The sequence below is a fragment of the Convolutriloba macropyga genome, chromosome 8 (assembly GCF_964194025.1).
Source record: "Convolutriloba macropyga chromosome 8, txConMacr16.3, whole genome shotgun sequence".
In the NCBI taxonomy this organism is placed as follows: domain Eukaryota; kingdom Metazoa; phylum Xenacoelomorpha; order Acoela; family Convolutidae; genus Convolutriloba; species Convolutriloba macropyga.
This window is the reverse complement of record NC_134475.1, coordinates 23,241,080-23,257,129: the sequence shown is the minus strand read 5'-3', so window position 1 is coordinate 23,257,129 and position 16,050 is coordinate 23,241,080. Positions and strand designations below refer to the sequence as shown.

Sequence of the window (16,050 nt, the reverse complement as noted above, 5' to 3'; positions counted from 1 at the left end):
AAAGCAAGTCTAATTGGTGATTAAGTTCACAAACATCACTCTCGAAACTAATTGTGGATTGAAAATACACTTTGCGTTTTTACAATTACCCATTGGCCTCTCTGTTCACAAAAACTATTGAGCCTTTGATTTTGGTCTTAATTATTTTACCAACTAACTTTGGCAATAAAGTTTTAGGCTAATAACTTGCACAAAGTAGGGGATATTTATCAGTGAATACTCATGAAAAAATGTAAGCGTTATCCATGATGTAAGCAACTTATTTCCAAGTTTTGTGTAACTAAATTCCATCGTTGAAAAAAAGCAGAAACCGTGAAAAGCGGCAACACTTTTGGTCATTAAATTCCACAAAATTGTCAATTTTTTAAAGATACTGAATGAAAAATTGATGATCTAATTGTATCAGTATAACTTTGGTTGCTCTCATGTGGCGCATCCTCCAAAATAGATGGGGTTAACACGCCATAAGCTATTCAATTATAAAATACAATTTTTTGAAACTATTGTATGAAAGTTGTTGATTATAGCAACTAACCAGAGATGAAATTGACAGCAAAGATGCGAAAAAAAATAAAAGGGCGTTTTAATAACAAATCGAGTTCAATCTCAAAGAATTGTTTTTTTAGAAAGCTGGGATTTTTTCATTTTTCTATACAACTGGGTTTCGAAACTTCATTTTTTTTGTTTGTTTCAAATAACTTCTTTTTCTTAGGTTTCTTAAGGAACCTCTTGCAATAGTTCCCGATGGACATATCAAATTCTTGTGGCATCACTATGGATTGTCATCACGACCAAAACACAAATACATTGTATAATAAACGTTCTTCTGTCACCATATCCCACAATCCCACAATAAGGCCCTTTTTACATGCATGAAGAAAAGTTTCTTAGAGTTAAAGTAAGATTGATCAAACCCGGGTCGAAATCGAATGGTTAAGTGGTAATTTCTTGCATCGCCTTGCAAGTTAATCATTCGACTTACAAGTTCTTACAAGTTAACCACTTGACTTAAAAGTTCTTACAAGTTAACCATTCGGCTTACCATCTCTTACAAGTAAACCATTCCACTTAAAATTCTTATAAGCTAATCATTCGGCTCAAAACATATATTCCTACATAAGTTCGTGGAATATAAGTTATTAAAAGATAAACCTTCTGCCAGTATTGTAGCATTAAAACTTTCCAAGATATGAATGTAAACAGAAGTTTATGACGAAAAATATAGATTTTGGAAACTTGAATCCTAAAATATCAAAAGTTCAAAAAAGTACAAAAATGAAGGGTAAATAAATTATTTGAGAAGCAATCGAAACAATTCTGCCGTTTTGAGATGAAAATTCAATCAAATTCAAAGAGAGTAAAAAATTATAGAAAATTTTTTAAAAAGCGATCAGGAAGAAACTAAATGTGATCTACTGTTTATTAACCGAATTGCAAAAAGTACTCTTGAGTTAATAAAATTGAGAAGTGAGGTCTTGTCGACTTAAGTCGCAATATATTTTGTTATCTAAACGGAGCAAATATCTCCACGCTTTCTACGGTAAATGACAGAATATTGTATTCAATTAACCAATGAAATTTGAGCTCGGCCGGAACGAAGTCGCAAGAAACTTGCAAGTTAGTTGTTCGACTTGCAAGTTCTTACAATTTAACTATTCGGCTTGCAAGTTCTTACAAGTTAACCATTCGACTTGCAAGTTCTTACAAGATAACAATCTTGTGCAAGAAACTTTCAAATTCTTACAAGTTAACCATTTTTTGCACGAAACTTGCAGGTTCTTACAAGTAAACCATTCGGTCTCGACCCGGGAATGTTCCACTTTATTTGACAGAGGGCACTGGCTCGTAATGACACTTTGCTTCAGGTGATTGACAAATTCTGTCGTGAGAAGAGAGGTCAAGTTGAGTTCCTGGACTTCCTCACTTACATGCCTCTCTTCGTAGAAATACACGAACATATCAAGGCCAATCCACTGACCCTTACCCGGTACAAATAACGACCATCATCATCATCACTATTGCAATTATGGACATCAGTGACAATTGACACGTAGTTCAAAAAATTGAGACAAATACTGTTCTTATATAAGTCTAATATTTTCCTGGTAATTATACAAGGGTCATTTATGAGTTCATAATAATGCGTTTATTCTTTGCTGACGCGAAACATACTCGTAACAACAACTAGCGAAAGAAAAGATTAAAGGGATACTTTATTGGGTATCATGTCATTGGGTATTTCGGAGCATTTTATATTTTGATATTGGGTAAATTGTTATCCAACCAAATAACCGTTTTCTTTACATGACTTTTTGATTTTTATTTGGGTTTGATTTTTTTTACGTTGATGATCTTTGTATGATTACTATGAAATGTCAACATGAGCTGTTTAGCCACTTAGTTCTATACTTCCGTCCACCATGAATTGACAACTGCCATTTTTGAATGCACAAGAAAGTTAAAAGTTTAATTATCAGACTTCAGTGTTGTGTGAAAAGTCAACTAAGTATTTTGTTGACTTCCAATTGGTTGACTTCAGTTGTCTCTGAAATCACCCTAGTCGAGACCGGATGGCTATCCTGTTAGATCTTGCAAGATATCGGTAGAAAATTTTGCACGACCATGTATCGTCTCGCAAAATCTTGATTCGAAATTGTCATGCAACTGTGATAATAATAACTTAGTTTTAATCAATCTTTTTCAGAAACAATTAATTCTTTATCCTGTAATTTCAGTTTTAGTTTTGGCATTAGTCATGATAGCTCAGAAGAACGAGTAGATTTCAGAATGCGTCTTCATGGCTTTGGCTTACGTACACTTAACGTGCTACTTATAACGGTTAAATAATTAATTAACTGCAGATTTCTCTGAATAATTTATCTTCTTGTTCCATGTACATTTCTTATCAACAGAGAGCTTCTTTCTTTTATCCCGTCAATTGAGACATAAGCTTCCAACATGTTAATAAGTCGAAAGTTTGGTTAGTATAACTTGTGCACATAAATATCAGCTGTTTTATTGTTCAGTACATAATTATATTTTAAATTCAAGGATGACTATTGCAGTTAGTACAACGATTATCACGTAAAAATTGTGGATCTCTGCTGAAATCTCGGATCCCAGACCCAAGTGTCATAGTAAACCACTACTAATAATGCAATTTTAAACTGTTGAGAATTATTGCAGGCGAGGAATTTTTATTTCTAAATTTTTTTCTTGTCAGGGTAAAAAGTGACATGATCAGAATATGGTCATAGTAAAATTACAGGATTGAAATATCATGATTCAGTACTGAATTACAATTGTACCATACTCCGGGATTGAAGACCGCTGAGCAGTGATATTTATCTACTTAAAATATAGAAAAAAGAGAGATCTCTGATTCTTTAAGTGGTATAGAAAAAGTTTAGATCACTGATAATTTTGGGTTCATATGGCTAAAAATTTGAGAGCAGGCGGATTAGAATCGTGAGCGGGTAAAAAGGAAAGTTTATGATTAAATTCTTGGTCAATTTTTCCATAAACGAGGCCTAAATTGCCTTATCGATTTTCAAAGGCCACATAATCGTTTATGTAAGGCTGTGAGCTTCCATTTACTACTACCGGTGACAAGCGGCCTATTGTCACCGGAAACGTGAAATCATTCACAAAAATATACAATCATTATTTGCAGCTTGAGCATTTCCTGACCACGACATATCTGCAATAATCATCATCTGATAGTATTTTTAAGAAATCTGCCGCTATTAAGCTAATATTGTGACTGTTTAATTTCACAAACGAGTCATTTTATTGTTCTCATGAAAATATTCGTTATGTAATTTAGCCCTTAATCGCAATTTTACGTTTTATGTACATTGACCGGAAAAAGGCACAGCATACTTAACCTTTTCAAGCCTATGGGAGCAATTATTTTTACGTTAATAATTTTCAATGACCAAAATTAATTAGATACTTATTATAAAACGGAAAAATAAGACTTTGAGACACGTTTTATTTTGAAGTCGAATTACAGAGCGATTTATACACGCGATTGCGTTTCAGTTTTTGACAATGGAATTATCACCATTATGCCGATCGATTAGCAATTCCAAATTATTTTTATTAATTTTTCTTCTGCTTACTTTTTATTGGCTGAAATTCATGAACCGAGATGCTGAGCCCAATCTGCCGCCCATTAATGTAGAAGAGTTTCTGTCGCCCGCTGTAGAGAAGGCACGTTCATTTTTCAGGGTCAAAGGGACACACGACAGGCAAACTGTTTCCTTTTAAAAATATTGACGGATTCAAATCTTGCACGATTATTGATATCTTGCAAGATTCTTGAAGAATCTATCAATCAATGAATCCTGGCAAACATATTAGTCTATTTTAAAAAACAATGACTTAGGTCCGTATTTTTTTCACTGGGCTGATTTGAGAAAAATAAATTTCGAATTTAAGGGTGAACAGTTGTCAACTCTCAGCGGCAGCGCCTGGCTTTATGCGTATATGCCTCTATTTCTAAATCGACTATTTATGTCACAAGAAGAGCCGATGACAAATCAAATTTTCCTCAAAATCTAAAAAAAATTTCTGGTTACCGGTGACCCAATCTTCGCAACCTAAAGAACCTTTTCTTGGTTTTGTTGGTTTAGGGACTTAATCATATTGATTCCTGCAATTAAAATTTTTCTTGCAACATTCTCAGATTTTTCCCAGCCAAGATCAAATAAGTCAAATATTAATTTTTCGTTAATTCTAATAAAACTAACCAAGCTTATTTAAGAACTGTAACACCACCGTAACCCTTAAAGCGATGCAGCTTAAAATACCAACGAAATCTAGACACATTGATACTGTTTTTCGAAAAAAAATTTAAGACTGCAACTCGCAACTTCTAGCAAAAAATCTCAAGTGAACTTTTTTCTGGTTTTACAGTCAACTTAAACAACCTGTCACTCTTTAACTCATGCATTTTGCTGATTAAGAACAAATTCTCTAACCTATTGTTGACGTTGATGCTCACGCCAGCAAAATACTGTTCCGAAGCTATTCCTTTTTTGAATGTTTATCTTCTCAAAACTTCCAAGTTCACTGTGGAAAATTACAAGGCGATCCATTGCCTTGAAAATTTTTTTTGCCAAAAAAAACTTTTACCGAAAAGCAGTAAAATGTTGCAAGATATGAATGTATACATACTCTAAACATCAGCAAAAAATTTTCTATGTACTAATAAATTCATTCTTTTCTTGTCCAGATCTGTTTTTCAAGTAAGCGAGAAAAAAAATAAATATTCGATGTACACTTTCAAAGAAGTTAACAATTTGACAAGTTTTTACGAATTAACCCTTTCTGTGGGAACGTTTCAACTCCTTACAAGTTACCCGTTTGGTCTTGACCAGTGTCCACGGACCTGGTTTTCAGCATATCTCTCCGTTGATTTTTATTACATGGGAAGGAAACATATTTCCAACAATTTATCCCAGCCTTTTTTTACGTAGAATGTGTTATCTTCTGAGCTTTTTTGTGAAGATTCCTGCGATCCTTGATTGCGTTGAAACACCTTCGATATTACCAAAAGATGAGCTGGAAAATGTTCTGAGATTGAAAAAGGAAAATGAACTAATTAGTGAGCTAGAACTTCGGACAAAAAAGTTTTTTTGCACTGCTAATGTTAAATTTTGATGCAACTTGTGCCCAAATTGCCCAGCTTGTTTAACGCGAAGAGATTACAACTTTTTTCTAAGATTATATAATTGATACGCATTAGCGTTTAAACAGTCATAAACCATTCGATTAACCATTTTTGTATTAAAATGGTCTTTTTGAATTTTGTAGCCAATGGTCATTGTCTTTCTTGGGTTGATTTCAACTCTGTAATTTGTTGATGCATGATTATTACAATCAATCACATTTGTTTTCCTGGGGGCGCAGCCTAACCTTTGCCAGTATTTTCAGCAACGACAAAATTTACGATAGCGCTTGGTTTTCGTTCAAACAACGTTTTTCGAGAACGATGACTTTAAACCAGCTAATTACTGAAGATGTTGCTTCTTGTTTTCCATAGATGAGTTGTTCTTTTCGGTTTAAATTTGTACATATTTGGATGAATGGATTACTCCACTTCGTGATATCTAACTGAATTCGATTTTCTGTCTAGAAAAATGTACTCAGAGATATATCTTGATATTCAATATTGACGTTGGTTACATTTTGGTTGATAAATAAAAACGATGTCTGTTTTCCTTTTTTTCATGTGAGGAAGAAATTTACAAGTTAAATAATTGATTTGTAATTTCTTAGAAGTTAACGATTTGAATTAATCATCTTGGTAAGAAATCTGAAACATTTTCTAAGTTACCCGTCCGGTCTGGTCGGTCCGTCAGGCCCAGTTTTTCAGCAGCATCTCTTTGTAACAAACGCTTACATTGATTTGTAATATATTAAACAAAAAATTGCATTCAGCAATTTAGCCCAGCTTTTTAATTACCTAGAATGTGTTTTCTCCTGAAGTTTTGATTACTCTTAAAAATCTTTAATATTACCAAATGATGAGCTAAAAGACTTTGTGAGCTAAAAAAAATTAAAATATTTGTTTGAACTATTTGGTGAGCTAAAAGGTTGAATACGGAATTTTTTAACTAGGCACTTTGTCTTGATTTATGCACGATTTTGGAGACCGAAGAGTTTTAATAGGTGAAACGTTCAAATTTTTGTTTCCTTTTTCATAGATGAATTGTTCTTTTCAGTTCCGATTTGTATTTGCTTTGATGAATGGATTAATCCACTCGGTTATATCTGACTGAACATGATTGTCTGTCTACAGAAAAGTACTCAGAGATATCAACAACTATAATATTAAAATTGACGGTGGTTACATTTTGATTGATAAATAAAAATGTTGCCAAACATGGGGTTAAACATTTCATCGCAGTCAGGGAAATGTCGATTTTGCTTTTTTTGTCTACCTATCATAAAAAGAATTGTAGTCTCAGTCTGAAAATATAGTAGTCATTTTCTAATTTTGTTGAAACTTAATGACGATATTCACATTTTTGCAGCAAAAACAAATGACCACATTACGCTGCAAAAGGTATATTTAGTGGCTTAGTTGAAATTACTGACAAAAAAACATCAATTAGCCTAAATTTAATTTGTCGAGTCTCTTTTTCAATTACTCCAGAAACTATTTAGAATACAAACTTTTTCAGGAGCAATCTTATTGACAAAAGCCAATTTAAAGTTTGTCTTGACGACCCAAAATTACTAATATGGGGCCCTTTTGTGAGAAACAACAAAAATTTTTAGTAATTAAACTCGAACAAATGTATCTTTTGCAACGTTATACATATCGAAGTATAAAATTTTTTTCCTTTCTATCTTGATTTAATCTTGCTTGTTTTGATGCTTGCACGCCAAAAATGGAGGAATGTATAGCTATCATCCATTGTAAAAGCTATTAGAGCAACTCTTTGCTCGTTATGTTGATCCAATGTCAACACCATTATACGGAGAGGAAAGTTTGGGAACTTTGCGGGTTGCGATCCCACAATCCCTTAATTGATTGCAATCCTGTGCTCTCCACTGAGCCAACTGGTCCACACTGCGAGAGTCTTACTATGCTCTCTTATATTGAGCTATCATTTCAAGCTCCATCTTATGATCGCAACTTGTTTACTAGAGTGTATACTCTAACAAAAGCTAAAAAAAGAAAATCCCGAGGTTACCAAGTTCATCAAGGCTGCCAGCTACAATTTAATAATGCCAGATCAATTAAAAACATTGAAGTGATCCATTATTAGTGCCTATAACATACTCAAAAAAGAGCAAAAGTGACGTTCGCTCATGTCAATTATCAAAGCCAAATATATTTAATTTAAGTTGAAATCATTTAACAGTACGCTTCTTCTCTTGCATTCAGTTTAAACAAATCAAAAAGTAAAGCTGCATTTCAAAAACTTGTTCAATTGAATCCTGGCTCCAAAGGAAACAGGTTGAAATATTCATAGCACGAAAGTAAAGTTGTACTCTCCTGAGACCCTAGCATACATTAAGAAGCCATACTTGTCGCGTGAGAGTTGTGTGCGCATTCTGAACAACTACCCATTGCCATATACACCCTGGATGCCAGTGGGAGGGGACAAACAGACGTTCAACAAGTACCTACATCTAACGAAAGGACAGAGAGCAGTTTTCAATTAGCCTACCCTACTACAAAATTATTATTTTTAAAAATGATTTTAATTAAGTTAGTGAATCAGTGATGCTCTTAGCAGTTCCAAAATCCGATTAGTAAACTTTGTCTTTTGATACATATTAGTTCATCGATTGCTAACCCTGAGAACGACTAATACACGTTTTTTCAAGTGAAAGTAAAAATTGAGAATGAAAAAAGCTCACTTTGTTATCGTCTCCCAGAAAAACGAGCATCGACCAGCATGACATACTTGGAGTGGGGCTGTGGCGGCAGCACTTTCGTAGCCTTGCGCTACGCAGACCATGTTGTCTCAATCGAGAACTCTCAAGCGTGGTGTGACAAAATTATGAACACTGATATCGCTCAGTGTAATGTTCTACTTGGACGTTTGCATTTCATTTGCGTGAATGCGGGACAGACTAAAGACAGGACGGCACTTCCTCTGGATCCGGTTAACTATAACTACTCTCTCTACACTAATGTGATGGACCATTTTGAGTATTCGCCTGATTTTGTCTTCATTGATGGGAGGCTTAGAGTTGCAACGGCTCTAGGAAAATACAGTTTCCTCTGGATAAGAAACGTAAAATTTATAAGATATTGAAGTTAGAAGTGTATATTACACTCGATCTGGACGTATCGAGGATGTCGAGATAACTGAGGGTTCACATAGCCAAAAATCAGAAAAGTTGACCGAAGCAATATGATTGGCTGCTTTCTTCATGCATTTCATATTACTCAATTGTGTTTGGTTAATCAAAATGAGAAGGGAAACTAAAGTCATGCTAAATTAGTTGTAGGCGGTATTTATTTAATTTTAAAGGAGTAATTAGTACATTTGGACAATGTCGTGTCAAACGGCAGAAAATCGTCAGTGTCAAAAAATACTTTTAAACCAATCTGACTGGCTGAGAGATTGCGCGAATTGCAATATTATGAACCCATTTCCATGCGACACTTAACATAGTCTAATCATTTGAAAGAAAATTTAATGCGCTTGGCAATAATTAGCGGTCTACGGTCTTACTCAGCGGCCCATTGGACTTGATATGAAACTTTCACGACCGAACTAAGGATTACCACGCACACAGAATAAATTTTTATTTCTTCTTGGTGCAATTTTTAAGCATATTTGAAGTATTTTGCACATCGTATCTTAATACCTGAAAACTATGACGAGCGAATTATTCGACGCTTAGTCAATCAGAAACAAGAACTAAAAGTTCCTCATGTCCGATTGGTTGCTCTGAAAATTCTAAAATTGAAACGTCTTCCATTTTCACTAGCTCGCATTTGGTCATGCCCCGCGGGCCTTGCCGTGCCTCAGCTGCCCGTGGGACTTAGTATTAATCTATATACTGAACGGCAAAAAAATAAGTTAGCACCCCCTATTTTTGCGACGTACAAATTCAATTTTTGAGGTAATGTTACTCCACATTGAAATGACATTTCGGAGAAAGTTTTTACACCAATGATCCCGTACACTATTTTCCTCGCCTAAATATGAAATTCAGACAAAAATTGAACGTTCACTTACCAAAAATCCCAATGTAAAGTTGATAAACTTCATCCAAGTTTCACAGAAAATAAGTTGTCGCGATATCACATTTAAATCACATCTTTTCTGACTCCAACGTCTAACACAAATGCAAACACAATCATAGTTGAACAAACGGGAAAACATATAAGATTATTAGACAAGTTTTGTTTTACTGTGATACTTCGATGAAGTTCATCAGGTTTACATGCGATTTTCTGGTAAGTGAACTTTGAGTATTATCTGAATTTCATAAGTAGGCGAGAAGACTAGTGTACGGGAGCAATGGTGTAATAATTGACTTCCAATTGTGATTTCAAAATACAGTATTTTATCTCCAAAAATTGAATGTTTATTTCGTGAAAATAGGGCGTTCTAACTGATTTCTGCTGTTCAGTATATCATAAACCAGGTTGAGGTCCAGACCCCAATTTGGTTTATGATCAGACCCAGTCGAGCGCACACCCGTGTGTTCCCCGACCGAAATTACAGGGTCTGGAAGGAAGTTCGAGCGCACTACAGTCTGGACGATGGTCTGGAGATGGTCTGATCAGAGGTCGATTTGGTCTGAAAAGTCTGATCATAGGCGGATTCGAGCACACTTGGGTCTGATCAGAGCCGACTTCGAGCGCAATTGGGTCTGATCATAACCTCTTCGAGCGCACTTTTATCTGATCAGAGGCGACTTCGACCGCAATTGGGTCTGATCATAACCTCTTCGAGCACACTTGGGTCTGATCAGAAATGTTTTCGAACGCAATTGGGTCTGATCAGGGACCATTTCGAGCGCATTTTTTTTCAATTTTTTTTTTTTACTGAGAGATGTTGGCTCTGCCAAGAGACAGCCACAAAGCAGCGTTCTGTTCAGAGACCCATCAAGTCCGATAGTTCTGATCAGAAAAAAGGAGTCCAGCTGATAGCAGAGGCCGGTCCCTTTCAGAAGGAACTTTGATCAACTGGAGACCACGATGTTTCATATGAAAAGCTGTCTAAACTCATCCATTGAGTCAGAAATATACATTAAACTGTATACTAAAAAAATTTGTTCTCAACAGTTGGTTTTCGTTTCCTTTTGCAATACTTTTATAATTGATTTTTCCTTAGATGAATTAAATACTGCAAACATCTATTTTTATGAAAAGAATATTTTATAGCAAAACTAGGAGATTTTTTCATAAGTAAAATTTTTCTCTGATCAGACTATTTTGAGAGCACTTGAGTCTGATCAGAATCTGGTCCATGGTCTGAAGATGGTCTGATCAGAACACCTTCGGTCTGAAAAGTCTAATCAGAGACCTTTTGTGTCTGGAAAGTCTGATCAGAGGTATTTTGGGTCTGGAAAGTCTGATCAGGGTGAATTTTTGTCTGGAAAGTCTGATCAGATATAATTTTGGTCTGGAAAGTCTGATCAGACGAAATTTGGGTCTGGACCTCAACATGGGAACCGTCAATATAATGCGAGCAATTGAGTTCCTAATCTAAGCCAATTTGGTCATTTGCTAGAAAATGTAGCTCTTCAGCTATCTGAGACACTTGCCGAGGCCAATAAACAAGTGAAACTATTAAAAACGAGTGCCGACAGCAGTGGGCTAGTGTGTTTAATATACAAGGTGAGTGTGCTATATATGCGTTAATAAAACGATCTACAAACAAAACAGTTCATTGTTACCTATTATTGGACAGTTGACGTAATTACCAATGCCATTGGACACTTTGACCAAATAGACAGCAGTTTTAGGAGTAATTCTGAAGTAATACTCAGAGTTAAAGACAGTTGTGTTCGTAGTGCTGCTGTATTAACGGGTACAAAGTCACTCTAATTTGCAAACACGTGTTAACACATTTGTTGTGAATTGATTTTACGAAAATCCGCAGAGCGAGAAAACTTAAATTTTATGAAGGCTCTGATGATTTAGATACTTTATCAAAAAGTCATATTAAGGCATGGTTTCTGAGAAGTAATTAAAGGCGGTCTCGAGCGGAAACATTTCCGATGTGCGATCGAAAAGGGTTTATAATCAGAGATATCTTTGGTCTGTGAACTCAACTCAACCAGGAATTTTATAACAAATAAAAAAGAAAACTCATATTTTAATACTCCGTAGGCTAGTACTCGATACATCAAAAAGTGATATAAAAAACATGGTTGGCAGGCAACCTTTTTTCGTTTTGGAATACTTTGATTTTAAAATACTTTTTTTTTGCTTGAAAAGTTTTGATAGACTTTGCAATAGTATCAAAATTTCTTTGAAACTTGTTTAAAATTTCTTTTTATTTAGCAATGTTTGGGCCATTTTAAAATTTTTCAGCTATTATTGGGCTATCAATTCATTGGGTTATCAATTCATAAGAGTTCTGTGTCTTTTGATGTTTAAAGATTTTATTTTCTTTCAAAACAAAAGTTGTCTTTTGGCGCTGAATACACAATATAATTGAGGAAAAGTGGAGTGATTTCAGTTCTGACCACAATCAATTCGGCTGTGACTGACAGATCCGTATAACTCCCTGATCAGAGATCGCAAACACTGGAGGATACCTTGAATAGCCTATAGACGCTTTCTAGTCTCTCGCTCGGTTGGGCTCTACCCTATGCACACGATCCAAGTTAGTCTGATCAGAGACGGTTCGTGTGGCGTATCGCACTTTCAATACTGTCAACTACTCATACCAGTCATTTATGACGTTGTTTACTAGCAAGGCTTTGCATGATTCGTATTAATTTGTGGTAAAAGTAAAATCTTGCATCTCTTTTGTAGTGGATATTTTATCTAAATACCTCACATACACTTACTGAGTTTAATTAGGAAAACTCTCGACTCAGAAGGAAAAGACTAGCCTGCAACTTTTTGTGAGATTTTAGGTATCTCACCCGGGATCGAACTTTCCCGCCCATAAGGATTTTTTTGAGCAAAATGACGCTCAAAACTCTAACTTCATTTTGGTCTGCAATGGGCTGCCAAGGGGGGCACGATGATGTAAGAGTGATGGTGTAAAACATAAATTAAACTCCCATTCTTGCATCTTTTTGGTCTTTCAAGGAGCGTAAATTGATGTAATAGGGCGTAATTTTCCCATCACCCCCAAATTCTTACATCATTTTGCCCCCCTGATAGACCAAAAAGATGTAGCAGTAGGGGGTTAATTTATTTTTACCCCCTCACTCTTACATCATTTTACCCTCCTTTGCACGTCATTACAGCCAAAAAAAATGTAAGAGTTTTGAGCTATCTTTTCGTGAGCAACTCTCCATTGCATCATCACTCTTACATCATTTTATCCCCCTCGGCAGCCCCACTCTTACATAATTTTACCTCCTTTGGAAGCACTAATCTTACATTGTTTAGTCCCCTCTACTGGAAGACTGGCAACTTGAACCCACAACTTCTGTTCCTTCAGCTGGTTCACATTACCTCCAAATCTCCAAATCTCCAATCTCCAAATCACCTATGCTTGTCCAAATCTTGACGGTCCATCTCTTTGAATAATATTTGTTAGAATTGCCCCTCTCAACAAAATACCCTTCACTCTTAAACCATTTTGCTGCCCGCCTTGACACCCATTTCTTACACATTTTTTCCATCTAAATAAATTGCCCTCTCACTCTTACATCGTTTCACCCCCCTTGTAAGCCCAACTTTTATGTCGGGGTTGATTCCTCAAAAGTCCTCCCATTGCAACCATTGCAGAACATTGTTGAATCGCAATTTTGGGCGGGGATTAATTCCTCAACGTTCCTCAAATTGCAGCCCACTCTTAAGTCGCAATTTTGGCCTGGGGGTTAATGCCGCAAATGTCCTCCCATTGCACCCCACTCTTACATCACAATTTTTAGTCACGGGGGTAATTCCTCAAAAATCCTCCCATTGCAGCCCAATCTTACATCGCAATTTTTGGTTACGTTGGTATTTCCTCAAAAGTCCTCCCATTGCAGCCCCACTCTTACATCATTTCGCCCTCCCAGACCAAATTACATCCTCACTCTTACAACAATTTACCCCCATAGACAAACTATTTCCCACTCTTGCAACAAAATGGCAGGATTGTAGGGAGGACATCCGACCCGGGGCACTCTAGAGAACATTATTCTATAAGGTACCGAGTAAATCTATATAATAAATCTTAATCTGCGTCACAACATAATCTTAAACAATAGTGCAATGTATTAGTGAGCTATATACGGAAACTGTATTATATCATTTACGATACAGCCTCTATGAGTCACTCAAAAGCTGACAGCGTGACTCTTGTTCACGACTACTATGATCGACCTGGACTCTTCTCTGATCTGGAGAGGTTCTTCACAACCGATCCGCAGCATGACCATATAAGGCAGAGAGGCACAATGGCAGTTTTCAGGAAGAAATCAATCATAGACAAGGATGAGCTGAAGGAAATGTGGGAGAAACACAAACATTCTATAAATGACTAGAAAAAACAACAAATAATTGTTTATGAAAAAAACCCAAGGAGCTTTTTACTGTTTTCAATACTCTTTACTTTTCTTGACATGTCTTGATAAGATCTTGTCAAGATATTACCAGGGTGTACCAGAAAATATTGCCTATCAAGATCTTGTCAAGATGTTTCAAGTTCTCCAAGTGTCTTTAAGCTCATGCGTGACAAGGCAAGGTGTATAAAGTTCCGTTTCACTAGGCTGTTAATATTAGAAATGACAGCTCTGCGAGAAACGAATAAAAAACGAAATTCAGAATTCAATTTCGGGATTATCTCAATTTGTTAATAGGGGGGGGGGGGGGGGGGGGGGCAGCTAATAGGTTGAACAGATAATGTAACTTGATAATGCAGCCCACTTTTTTAATTGAGTTTTAATCGCAATTACCTTAAATTTAATTTATAATCTTTAATCATTCATTGGTATTGATTGTGTTTGTATTGGGATTTATATTACAGAGAATGGAAATCAATTCAGATCGGATCACTTATTTTGTCCTTGTTTGTTGTGTCAGTTCATTTATAGATGTAATTTAACATATCGTGAAGTTTTCTATTTCACAAAATCAGAAGATGATCTAAAGAGATAAATTTGCAATTGGTCAGAAAAAGATGCACTAAATTTGGTTGTCGTGCTTAGCTAGAACGTGCTAGTTTGCTAGTTTGACAGAACTAAATCTGCAGTTCCGAATAACAGAACTATGGTCTAAAAATTGTACTGCTCCTTTAGTTGTTAGAACGAGCCGTTCACTTAAAAAGTGCGTTTAGTTAGCCTCAGAAAATTGTGGACAGGTTTTTGAGGACAGCTGACCAGGTAACGGTGATAAAATTTACATTTGATGTCAAAAACTCACCATTACATTAATTTGGTTAAAACATTCAGTTTAATTCATTGGAGTGCTTATGTAAAACTTGTTTTCAATATCTTTGAAAATCTCTTGCTTATACCGCAAAAACGTACACTTCTGTGATTTTGGGATAATTCAGTGACAGTACTTCGTCGCCTTCCCAAACTTCACCAAAATATTTTTTGCAAAAAATTAATACGATAACAGTGGAAAAAGAGACGGAATTTCATCACTCAATTTCATAGATAGATTAAACATGATCCACAGTTTTTGAGTGGCCTAGAACTTGCCCATTACTTGATTTTTTTTAAATATTAAGTTAATAAACAATTCAGGGTCTTCCAATTTTAAAAAAAGTTCCACGAGCAATGTTCTTGGTAGGTGCAAATCTGCTTATTGCCTAATCTGCAATTCCCTTTAAGGGTAGTTTTCTGCGATCAATAATCATTTAGGCTTTCATTTCAATCCAATTGACACGTTGTTAACTCGTGTGGCAACTTGTGTAGATATCGTGTCCGTTTACAACAAAGACGGCGTGGACAACACTGACGGGACGTGTAACAGAAAATTTTATCACTTTATTTCACAATCGGCTTCAAAAAGGACCATTATGGACAGAAATGACGTATTTCCAACTTTGAAGAAAAAAATGTTTTAATTACTGTAATTTTTTTTCGACAAGGCCGTACAATTCAAACCATAATGTTAGTCCGCAAAATTTGGAAGTTAAGTGTGACAATGAAATTGCTTATATTCCAGAGTTTCATTCTAAACCAATCAGTTTACAGCCAACTCTGAGGTGCCAGCAAGAACCCGGTATGCCAGACCGTCTCCTTCGGAAATTATCTATGTCCAGACCATCCCAGACGAAAAGATCTCATGTCCAGACTTTCGTGCTTTCACTAAAATTTTGGGCGCTTATGTCCCAGACTATCATGCGATCATCAAACTATCGTAAGTTCATGTTCAAATTTTCGTACATTTGCGAGAACTTCGTGGGTATACCAGACTTTTGTGCGTTCATGCTCAAAATT

At 35.7% G+C, this 16,050-nt stretch overlaps 1 protein-coding gene and 1 long non-coding RNA gene across 4 annotated transcripts in view; both read left to right on the top strand.

The window, feature by feature from the left end:
- The window catches only part of LOC142344018 (uncharacterized), a 75,739-nt gene extending 73,574 nt beyond the window's left edge, over nucleotides 1–2,165 (top strand). Inside the window, exon 13 of one of the 2 annotated variants that reach the window (XM_075395462.1) lies at nucleotides 1,866–2,165. In XM_075395462.1, the coding sequence (XP_075251577.1) occupies nucleotides 1,866–1,997 (132 nt within the window). In that variant the 3' untranslated portion in view covers nucleotides 1,998–2,165. The remainder of the gene's footprint in view (nucleotides 1–1,865) is intronic. The other variant, XM_075395463.1, reaches the window with a different exon arrangement.
- A 581-nt stretch (nucleotides 2,166–2,746) lies between these two features.
- On the top strand, nucleotides 2,747–8,161 carry LOC142344017 (uncharacterized). 2 transcript variants are annotated; one of them, XR_012759237.1, is made up of 3 exons: nucleotides 2,747–3,064; nucleotides 3,734–4,253; nucleotides 7,992–8,161. It is a non-coding gene; the product is annotated as an uncharacterized LOC142344017 (long non-coding RNA). The 2 variants fall into 2 exon arrangements; XR_012759236.1 differs by having other exon boundaries at nucleotides 3,724–4,253.
- The last annotated feature ends 7,889 nt before the right edge of the window (nucleotides 8,162–16,050 follow it).